General features: G+C 32.7%; 1 protein-coding gene across 1 annotated transcript; it reads left to right on the forward strand.

Annotated features, from left to right (window-relative positions):
• Window positions 1-904: 904 nt before the first annotated feature.
• LOC132752644 (uncharacterized) lies at window positions 905-7,455 on the forward strand. The gene is made up of 3 exons (XM_060742994.1): window positions 905-1,064; window positions 4,010-4,201; window positions 6,189-7,455. The coding sequence occupies exons 1-3, from the start codon at window positions 905-907 to the stop codon at window positions 6,707-6,709; spliced, it is 873 nt and encodes a 290-aa protein (XP_060598977.1). The 3' UTR covers window positions 6,710-7,455.
• The last annotated feature ends 5,085 nt before the right edge of the window (window positions 7,456-12,540 follow it).

The raw sequence follows: 12,540 nt of genomic DNA on the forward strand, positions 1-12,540 counted from the left end.
GCAGTATCATTGATAATTATATACGAAAGTGAGATATAATCTTTGGCTAGTATATAAATCCGTGTTTCGGTTTCTAAATTCATATGCATTTTTACATAAATTTGCATTTTAACATAAATAGTAAGACTTAATTACAAAGATTGAAAGAGAATATTAATGAACTCAACTGTATCTCGTGTGCACGACTCACGACATATATATTGTCTCGTGCGCACGACTTAATTACAAATGTATATCGTTCCCACAACTTACTAATACGTGGCCACGACATAACTTATATCGTGCCCACGACATAATTATTTCAATATTTCAAAGTTACCATTTATCCACTGAAAATTGATCTGCTTAATATTTAAAATAGATCTAGACACGCATGCATACAATTATGGTCTCTTCTTGGCGGGTCTTTGGAGACCGGATACCGGAGAAAGTCGTTTAGTAGGTTCAAATTGAGGGATATTGTTTGGGTGCAATGGAGAGAATGGATTATTTCCAGGCTTTTATCGAAAACACAGATAACATTATGAAAAAGAAAACAGTGTTAGAAATTAGCAGTAGTCCTATAGCCCCAGACTACTAAATTTCTCCTCGGGCTACCAACTTTTCACAGTAACAAGCCCGACCAGGCTATTGCATTTTCAGAGGCAATATAAAAAACTGATTTGAACAAATGAATCGTGCTACAGAAATGTCTATTGGGCTAGTGAATATTCCAATCTGGTAGCCCGACCAGCCTAGTCGATTCAAATCCTAATTTCTTACACTGAGAAAATGAGGGGAGCTATTTTAGATTTTGAAAATGGTAGCAAATTTATGTACTTTAACTGTTTGAAGGTAACATCCGCCGATGCTGGCAACGACGTTGATTTTACTTTTTAGCAGAGCAACATGCATCGTTGAGGAAATGCAAATGGACGATGAAGAAGAGTATTTGTGTCCGATTGGTTGTTTCTTTTCGTTTGGTTGCACTGTACTCAGGAATTTTTCTTTAGATCAGACAGAAGTACCAGCTGATGAACATTTTCAAAGATCGCTGTATTGTTTACTACAATTTCTTTCAAGAGGTAAATTGGCCTTTTAAAAATCCATGCCATGGCTATAAGCCGTTATCCGGTACTGTACGGATTACGTGATATTATTTTTTACACGATTATTTACAGATAAAGGTGAAATAACTTAATGTGTTCGACAATTTTGAAAGTTACAGAAGCTGCCACTTAACTTCTTCATAAATTAAATTGTTTATGATGGAAATCTATAAATTCAAATCAGTCGTAGAGCAGATCTCTATGGCATCTGTCATAATGAAATAAAATAGAGATACTTTCTGTTTAAACTGGGGAATTACATACTTTTTTGTGTGGAACTGTTGTATACAGATATTTAGATCATTAAAAATGATTGTTTTTAGCACACCTGAGCACAGAGGTGGGCTTTTATGAGGGCATTGTGTGCTTTGAAAGTTGTCTGTCGTTCGTTATCCACAATTGTTTCAAACGTCTCCTGCTAAACCACTTGATGAATTAATTTTTGACCAAACTTAACAGGAATGATAGATATGTGGTTCAAACTTCTTTACAAAAGTTATATAAATAGTTCCAGTTTAATAGTCAGTCTGTTCTACATGTACATGTAGTCTGATGCATCAGTTGGTCACAAGGCTCAAGAGCTAAAAATACATGTAGACTTTAAAAATGAAAAAATGACCCAGCACTTGGGGGTCACTTATTTTACCTAGACTTGTAAAGTAAACATCATTCCAGAAATTGAAATGCTGAGAGCTTAAATACTTTGCATGCTCCAGCGGTCACCAAGATTGACCCAGTCACATGTATCACTTATATTAGAACTATATCATCAGATGAATAATGCGCGTATTTAATCTTAGTTGAACGATTCCCTTCTCTCTCCCCCACCAAAAGTAAACATCTTTATCATTGAATTTCATTGAATCTTAACGCTTTAAATAATCGGAAAAAATCAGGAGTGTTAGAGTGGTTACGGTCGCTGACTGTTACACCCACCTGTAAGTTCGAATCACGCCGAGGACAATGCACCATTTCTTGTGAGAAAGTTATCCAGCTGAGGTACCGGAAGGAATAAGTCGCCATTACTGCCTATAAATACAATCCAATAATTTAACATTATTTAAAAAATGCTAACATTTGAATTCATTCAGTCATTTATTGTATCATTTTAAGTAACCTGTTTGTTTTTCAACAACGTTGAATTCAAGGAAAAGAGGATATTAAGTTTTTATATTTGACATTGGTCTTTACGGAACTATTCACTATTTTAAATTGCTTATATTAACCTTACGAGGGTCACCTTACACTTTTTATTTATGTCTGAAGTCAGAAACATAAGAGGAAACCTATTGTAGTAAAGAGTATTTTTAAAAACAACATTTTTTTGTAACAAATAAAATTCATTTTCATATTTGTCGTTGACGATCAAGGTAACAGTAAAGGTCAATGTTACATTTGATTAAATGTGTCATCAGTACTATTTTGCCGAAGAATGTATCAGCTTCATAAATAGATAACAAAGTTATAACAATTTAAGAAAACTTAAATAATTTGATATTGAAGGTCAAGGTCAAATATGATATCATATAGGATTTGCAAAGAAATTGAAAATTCTGAAATCAGAACTTAATTAAACAGGGGTCACATATTTTATACGTTTGTTTCATGATTCTAAATTGTTGACAAACTAACTTGATTGTAGAAAATATTTAAGTGATTTGACATACTAGAATGGAATATAATGAATTATACAATACGTATTGATACTCATTATCAATAAAGACAGATATATAATGTGAAGATTTTATTATTTCAGACACACATTATCATGATTATGTCACGTTTTAATGCACATACAAGTACATCTTGCCTTAATACATTTTACATGTAATAAAGTATGTAAAACTGAGCTAATGGCCCAGTAGGAGAATGGGTTCTCCCTTAAAGTCTAAAATTCTGTCATACGTCTCCAATCTGTTAAAAATTATATAACTAGATGCATTTTATTTACTAAAGAACAAATTTGAAGTAATAAACTCTATATGATTATATTTATTTGAAGCATCATAAATTTACAAATATACAAAAATAGATTATATCAAACATATTGTATAATTCACTTTAAATACTTTGCATGCTCCAGCGGTCACCAAGATTGACCCAGTCACATGTATCACTTAGTTTGTACACATGTATAGACTTCTACAGGAAAATACATTTAGGTCTTCTTTTATGAAACTGCAATGCTAATAGCTTAGATATTTTACATGAAGGATTGCCTAATGAGTAGTGTACCATTAAAAGTTTATACAATGTACAAGTCCTGCCCCTCGGATCAGAAATGGCCTTAAGTACGTTGCTGGTCACTTACTTAACATAGACTTCTCTAAAAGTTCAATGCTTAAAGCTCAGATATTATGCATGAAAAGTAACCTAGTGGTTCTTTACATAAGTTGTATAAACCATGCCTTTTGGGTCAAAACTTGCCCATCCTGGAGGGGGTGGAGTCACTTACAAATGTAGTTTATATAGACTTAAATAGTGAAACAATCAATTAATGAAGTTATTTTGTGTGTAATTACAATGCCATGAGCTTACGCATTTGCCATGAAGCATTTCAAAGCAGACATCTACCAATATTCTAAAAATTTTGTTGCCTGGAGAAAAAAAAAACAAATCCTGATTGTGACATAATTATTGGCTTTACCCTTTTCTAGCATGCACCTCAGATGAGTGATCAAGAGCCATCATGGCCCTTTTGTTTGAAAGAAAACTTAATGATTGTTGATTCCTACATTATTCATGCTCTTATTTTACTATCAAGCACTGTGAATAGTTGAGCACCCTGTCCTATTGATGGCTCTTGTTATAAAGTACATGTCTGACTATTTTAGTTAATAGTTATTGTCTGTTATCTCACGAAATGAAGAATTTGGCTATTTTCATTGAAGCATGCTAATTTATTTGGCTATTTTATATAGAGCATCCTGCACTGTTAAGAAGAGCAGAGAATGAGAGTGCAGCTGTCATAGCAAGGCGATATGCAGAGCATTTATTGAGACCTCTTTTTGACGAGATAACTTATTTAATTGGTAGATACCCAGAAGCAAGGCTTGTAAAATGTTGTGACGTTGAACACCCTTTGTCTGGCCATTGTGGAGATACTTCCTTTGGTAAGTCAATGCGTATAAGCAGTTGAATAGCACAATTGATATGGTATTATGAGGGTTCTGGGTTGGAGTCTCAGACAGATTGCATTTTTTCTCACCCTATGACACATGTATATGGGGATTTTAGAATTACTTGATAGAACTATTGGCTCTTATGAGACATAGTGTTGCACCAGATCTAAAACATAATAAAGGTGAGGAAAACCTTGTTAAAAGTCTAGGGGTCACATTTTTTTAACTGAAATTCATTGAATTTTGTTAGAATGTTTATATTAATGATACATGTATCTTGGATAAGTTTGTAAATAGTTCATCTAGGTTACCAGATAAAATCAAGAAAAAACATGTGTCTTTCAACATGACCCTGACCAAGTCTATTGTACCTTGCAAAAGGAAAAGGGACAAATATATTGTTATGGCATTGTCCATCTGCCCATCCATTCATCCATCCATCTGAATTTCATTTCTGCACTATTTCTCTGGAGCTACTGACTAGATTTCAATGAAATTTTGTAGGAACATTAAATTAAAAAAAACAGATCATGTACATAATTATCATTTGCATGTCTCGATAGGAGCACTAAACTCAAGAGTTATGGCCTCTGATTGATAAAGCAGTATGTAACAAGAGTAACATTTGGTTCAGCAACTTCTTACTGGATTTCTACAAAATTTTATTAGAGCTATCGATACAAAATGGGGTCAAACCATTCAACTCAATAGTTAAGCAGAAACTAACATTGTTAACAATGATCTTGAGTAACTTGTCTCATCTGGTTAGGTAAACCTTTTTGGCAAATTGGTTACTTACAAAAATCATTACTGATGACATGTATGTTTACAAAAGACATGTACTTGCATGACATAAGAAATATACAAATTCAGCATTAATGCATTTCTGGCAGGCTGCCAAAATTTTGATCATAGTAAATTTAAAAATAATTAACACAGAGCAAAAGGGGGTTGAAAGTGATAATAGACATGCTACCAGTAATAGCCAGGGGGGTCAGTTATCTATTTTTGATCCATCTCTGGTAGATCTATGTATTTATTCTTTAATACATTTGTTGAAAAAAATTATTCTCAATAAAGTTGATTTTTCTGTCATTTTAAGTCCTGTTTATAGAGAATCCCAATTAAATTCAGACTTACATGTAGAATCACTTCCCTGTATCAGAACAATGTTTGTAGATTTAAGTGACAAGTTGTTTTTTTTCCTCTCAAATTTTTTTTTTGGCTCCGTCTAAACTTATAGTTTTTATCCATTGAGGGATTTTTATATAAATTGGCAGAAATGATCACCATAATAAGAAGGCATGCCATGCAAATTACCCAGATCCCTACCTCAAAGGTCATACTTAAAAGTCGAAGACTTTGTTATAGGGCTGTGTCCAGTCCATAACTTCTCCATTCATCAAAGGATTTTGAAATGAGTTTGCACAAATACAGGTTTTCATCATTTGAAAATAGTGTGTCATGCACAGCACCCAGACCTCTACCACCAAGTCAAGGTCAAATTTAGGATGACAAAGCTTTACATGGTCAATATTTTTTCCTTGTCCAGAGAAAAACTCTGCAAGTTTGAGAAAAATTCCAGTGAAAGTTAAAATATAAAAAGATAACATTAAGAGGAAGTGCACAGCAAAAGAACCAAAACTCCTTAAATTTTAAATTACTCCCCTTTATGAAGTTACTTTCAGTTATAAAAACTGCTCATATGTATTTCTTTTGACACATACACAGATGTTATTTCATTATATTTCTATGATGACATCCAATGTTGTGGGACATTTTGACTGTTGTTGTTGCTATGTTCAACAGGCTGCGTATTAGCATGATTTTAAGGCCAAAATGCAAATGTATAATTGGTCATGTGACACCAATAACTAATGGAAAAAATGGTCAAATTTGTTTCCATTGAATTTTGATTTGTAAAATTATAAATGAATGTATATATAGCTTATTAAGATTCTTTGGTCTTTTTTTTCAGGTTTACAAAATGGATGGCATGGAAAGTTGGATATACTTATCATGGATAAAGATGAGTCGGGACATCCTGCATTAGGAGTACCTGTATTTATTGTAGAGTCATTTGACGACGACGATAATGTTTCTGTGTCCTCGGCAAATTCGTTCGATAATCATAAGGATAATTCATGGGCTCAGAGTATGGCAGAAACAATTGTTTTTTCATTTTTACAACGTAAACAGAATTTCGGACATTTACAGAATTATTTGATACCTGGCATAGGAGTTAGTAGTGAAAAGTTAGTTGTGTTTATGTACGACTGTGAGAATGACGTTCTTCTAGCATCTGTAGGAATGGATCTGTTTGATAAAGGTGATGTTCACATGAGGACCGTAATATTTCTCTGGTTAGTTTTGAATTACAAGTTGTTTTGCAGCGGAGTAATTGATGATTTTAAAAGTTACCGAGCAAATTTTCACCGATTGGTTGGTGAGAGAAACTTCAGCAATACAAAACTGAAGTATCTTTTCCATTCTGCATAAATTACACCAAAAATAAGCGTTTTGATCCAAATAAACTTTATACACCTACAAATCTCAAAAGGAGCTTAGATTATCCTGAAGTCAAAAGTTTGAAATTATTCAAAAAGCAATGACTATAGAAAAAGAGTATCATATCCTAATAGAAAATTGTTTCCTTAAGTTTTGTGATTTAACTCTGTAAAACACACCTTATCAAATGAATGCAAGCTTAAATGGTCAATGGCTGTTTGTTTTTCATCTGTAATCCACAAAAGCTACATGTGTTTAAGCTGCATAGTTCAGAATATGATGACTCGATAAGCCTCAGTTGTCGATCTGTTCATCTGTTTGTCCACATTTTCTTGTCTTCTGAAAAGAGAGAAAATAACTTGGCTAAGATAGTCGCCATGATGAGATAATGTGCAGAAAACAACATCAAAGGTTTCAACCCTCAGGTGCAAGGTCAGACCAAAAGGTCAGATATAAAGTGTCTACATCACATCCTGCTCCATGACTTAAACTGCTAAAATTTTTTTAATAAATTCTCACAAATGATAGCCATTTGATGCAATGTGTAAAGTGCAACATACTGATTGCTACTCCCTATGTCAAGGTGAAACTTACAGGTCTATTAAAATGTTCATAATTAAGCTCACAGCAATTAAGTGACTAGTTGGGAGATTTGTAATAACTTTGAACAAATGACCACCCCAGTGTGATAGGGCCACAGCCAGGTTATTATGTTCAAGGTCAAAGTCACATATAGAGAGCACAATTACTTGGCCACTTCCCCCAAGGTAAAGTACAAACTGAGAAGTCAAGTGTTTTAAAAGTCCAAATTATGTGTCTGCTTAATAACTTATTGACTATTGGGAAGGTTTAGAAATTACTTGGCTCAAATTATCACCATCATGACACAGTGTTCAGAGCTCATCATTCATGTTTCTACCCTGAGGTCAAGGGCTTATTTAGAGGTCAAATGTTCTGATCCATAATATTCAATTTTAGACTCAATAATAACAGCCGTGACACTATAAGCTTACAAGCCTGATTTCATGCATGGAGGTCAAGGTTGGTCAAAGGTTAAAAAAAAAACCCAACACATTCATGTCCATTGTTGAAAGGGGATATAGCTGTCCTTTTAGACTGTTGTTTTTATTGTGCTACCGTTAATTTTTGGCCCTAAACTTTGTTATACATGAAGGGATCTACTGATCGATTGACTTACTGATGATCAACATTTGCAATACATTATAACCCTTTTTCTCTGGAGAGCTTTTTATGCTCCCCGAAAAATTTCGGGGGAGCATATAGTCGTCGGGTTGTCCGTCCGTCCAGGAATAGCCTGTTACTATCATTCATTAAACTAAACATGTACAGATTTTGTTTAATAAGTAGACCTGAGTTTATGTACTAAAGTGACTTCATCCTTTAATGCATTACAAAGTTTTGCCTTCCAGGGAGAAAATGGGGTATAATGTTTTGCAAATGGTGATCATCAGTAAGTCAGTTGGTCAGAAGATCCCTTGGTTTACAAAGTTGCTTGTTGCACGTTGAGTCTGTGTTAACTATGATTGTAATGATGTTCAAATATTTGATTTTGCTGACCAATGCACAATTCTAACACAACCCACATTTTCCCTATGAAGATAATTGTTCCATGTCATCACTCACATCTATCATTATGTATAACAATTTAGAGTAATAACTCTAGCATCTTTTTTCAAAAGTTATCTTCTATTTGATCGTAGAAGTTTGCTTTAAAAATGTTACTTTTAAGCTAGATTAATCAAAGAATAGGGAGGGTTATTGCCTCACCCAGGTGTTGGTGTCTGTGTCACACACACTTTGGTTATTATTTTGCGTACAAGTTGGTACAAACAACAAAAGAATGAGTTGAAACTTCACACACTTACTTAAGCATAAAAGTAGAGTGGTGGCTTAGTGGTTAAGATGTTTCAGAAACAAACTAAAAATGTAAATGACAAAAATTGTAAATTACTGATATGGGTAATTTATTGCAAATAAGAAACTTCAGCCAAACAAAAATCTATATGTATTACAGTCGAATTGTTATAAGGCATTTTTCATATTTTTTACACCACATGGGCATTTGCTTTATTTACTGGAACAGATGTTCCATTCTTGGTTCTGTAAAAAGGGGAGGCTATTTCTAGGACATGCATTTAAAATAAACTGTGCATGTCTTATGATTTCTAGAAAGGAAATAGTGATAAAACCTGATTACAATAAATACCAAAAAGAGTCTGTTATCCTTAAAAATTAAAAATTCCATGCTGCAGGAAACATTCTATTGGTTACATAGAACAGTCTGGGGCATTTAATCAGCAACTTTTTGCTGGATTTCAACAAAATGATATGGCAACCACCAATACCAAGTTGCATAATAATGAAATTTTAAACTTTTTCTTCAGACACATTAACATTTTCAAAAGACCTTTTTCAACTGAAATAATATTTTGATATCCTATATAGTAAGTATTTGCCATTGGTTTGATACTGCCCTGCCTCAATATCACTCTGGTCATATTACATTATTTCTGTAGGAAGCCAACATGTCAAAACTAGTGATCAATCATAAATATGTTAGTTTTTCCCCCCGCGTATTTTCAACATTTTATATTCTGTAAAATTTAAGAACCAAAAAACTGTTTTTTCCTTATATGCAACTTGTTTCCTTGTCTCAGGTGTTTTTTTGGGGAGCCTTTGACATTTTCAACAATATCTTTGGAGTTTTTGTAATAATTTTATTTATTTTATGTAATGCCAATTGTTTGATTCCAGAGTAATTTAAGATACAGGAAATGCAATATTGCTGATAATTTATTATGTTTTGTAATTTTTTCCCGTCATTTTATTCTGACGTAAATGATAATATATTTGATCTATAGTGATTTAAGTCTGTAAAGGTGTCAGACACCTGTGGCAAGCAGCACAGCATTAAAATCAATGACAAATTTTGTTTTTGTTTTTAATGCTGAAATCCTTCCTGGTTTAATAAACCATTGTATAAGGAATTATCCAATGGCTGCAAACTAGGTACTGGTTACTTAAGCACGTTTTAGGGAGTTATAATAAAGACATATAGGCAGAATTAAAACTCTTCAATAGAATTTCATCAATATTGGCACGATGTTAGTTTATGATCACAGAAATATCTAAAGCGAATAAAAAAAATGTACTTATTCAAGGTCTTTTAAAAGGAAGATATTACTTATACATACCTCTACAAAATCTTGTTTTTACTTCCGGATAATGTTTTGCTTTTAATTGTTGATCACAGTGCTTGATAATATATGCAATTCCATAAATTATTTCTGTTACATTTTGAATACAGGGACTTAAATTAAAAAAAAAATGGCAAAGGTTTAGAGAAGAAGGAAAATGCTGCTTTTTAACCAGGTTTTCAACTAAAATCAGTTATTGTAATGCTAAAGTCAGTAGACAGGTAGTGGGTAGGTGGGCGTCAACTTTTGGCCTATTGACACCAAACTTGGTATCTGGGTAGATTATATCAAGAGGCAGCATGGGATTGCTACCCAGGTGTCTGTGATCAAGGTCAAGGTCACTTGCTAAAATAGAAATTCATTTTCTGCTCATTTACTTTTGCTTTGGCCTATTCGTGTTTAACTTGGTGTATTGGTAGCTTATATGAGGTAGCTTTTGATTACTATCGAGGTGTCTTTAATCATGGTCAAGGTCACTGTTGCTAAAATTAGAAATTAAATTTCCGATTAATAATTTCAGTTTGCTTTGACCTATTGACACCAAACATAGTATGTGGGTAGCTTATATCAAGACACAACTTGGGATTACTCTCCAGGTTTCTGTGAACAAAGTCAAGGTCACTGCGCTTAAAAAAAGGAAATGCAGTTTTCAGGTTATAACTTAAGTGCTTTGACCTAATGACACAAAACTTGTTGTGTGGTTAGTTTATATTTAAGATGCAGCTAGGGATTACTACTTAGATATCTGGGAGCAAGGTCAAGGTCACATGCTTACAATAAAATTTTCAGCTACTATTTAAAACTTCAGTACACTTTGACCTATTGATTCCTGACACATCAATACTTGGTTGTTGAAAACTTGGTTTCGTCACATTGCAGCGCTCCTTGTTACTCATTCTTGAATTTTGCACAATGACTCAAATGGAAATAAGTTACATGAAAATAAGAAAAAGTAAGTTATTGTTTACCTTTATTGTGAATATTAATCTGACCTTGGATTAAGCAAAGAGTCAAGTTCAAGGACAGATAACTAAAAAATAGAATGGTGACCCCCTAAATTAATTTCGCTTAAATATGTTTTCTGTAACCTTATTCTAAACAACATGCCAAGTTTATAGAAATGCTATCGAACAGTTTTAATTTTACATATGTGTCAGCATGAAAACTCCCGAAAACTTCTTTAATGCAGTAGTCTCATGTGATTGGTGATTTATTGTTTAATAAAAAAATAAATTGAGGACTTCTTGTCAAGTTTACATATGTTGCAATCACAAGGTATGAAATGTAATGTATTATGACAAACAATTCATAACAACAACAACAACAACAATGTCATTAAAACAACAATTTTTACAATCTTTTTTTTTTACACATTTATTTCCTTATTGACAAGCAAAATTGAAAACTAATAAAAACAACTTTTGTTTTCACAAACTTTAAATCAAAACCAGTATCTCAGTATAATGGAGTTTAGAATTTTTCTTTAAAGTTTTAAAAAAGTTTCAGACATTCAATTCTGACAAGCCATGGAATTTTGTCAGACCAGAAAGTTCTTAGAGAATCTATGTTAGGTAATGTTTTTGACAGTACTAGATGCAGGATGCAGGAAAAGTGTACCATCGTCTAAGCGTCTAAGAGTTTAATTTTAAATTGTAATATCTCCTATTATTTATTTACAGATTTGGTTTATACTTGGACAATAACAACATGTTGAATAATTTAAACAGTGACCTGTAAATGATATTGACATTTAAGGTCAAATTGTTAAATAAATGTAATAATTATCTCAAGTTAGTTATTATTTACGATTTTGAATTATTCTTGAACAAAAGATTTTTTGACAGAACTGGCGGTTTGAAAAATTAAAAAAATGACATTAACCATCAAGGTTAAGTTATTGTATTTTGCTTTAAATGCCATACCTATTTATCTTTAGATGATTTATTTTTGAACAAAAGAACAGTTTTGAAAAAAAAAGAATTAATGATAATTCAAATGTGATATTGTTCTTTGAATGACCATGATCGTCAAGGTCAAGTTATTGAATTTTGCCTAAGTTGTCATAATTTTGTTATAAATCATATTAATTGTTTTTAAATGCACAGATGTTATTCATGTTTGGACAAAACAACACAGACTGTTACTGAGGTTGAATTGTATTGTAGGGGCTTTTTACTGCAATATTCTTTCTCCAATGTGTTTGCCTAAGAAATAAAGAAAAGTCTTGGGATGGTGCTTGTTTTAGAAATGTATACCTTGTCATAAAATAACACATAAGACAAATAAAATGTAACTTCATGTTTGTATCTTATGTAATATCTTTTCCAATGGTAAGTATCACCTTACAGAATAGATCGAATGCATATTTCTACCTCACTTGATTAACAACTGAAACTAATAATATTCGAATGGGCTTAACATAGGCTATTTGGCTTACTTCGGACTGCTTTTGACACGTGACTAAAAGAATAAAACAAGTACAAAATTCTGCATCAGTGATGCATTGCGGCAAGGAATTAGCAGAGATGATTTAAAACCAAAGATGAATCTATGAATTTCTATTTCAATATTTTAAACCAGTTGAGAAATTTATAAAAAAGTTAT

Source organism: Ruditapes philippinarum, unplaced genomic scaffold (assembly GCF_026571515.1).
Source record: "Ruditapes philippinarum isolate M1 unplaced genomic scaffold, ASM2657151v2 ctg1200_1_1_1_1, whole genome shotgun sequence".
Classification (NCBI taxonomy): Eukaryota; Metazoa; Mollusca; class Bivalvia; order Venerida; family Veneridae; genus Ruditapes; species Ruditapes philippinarum.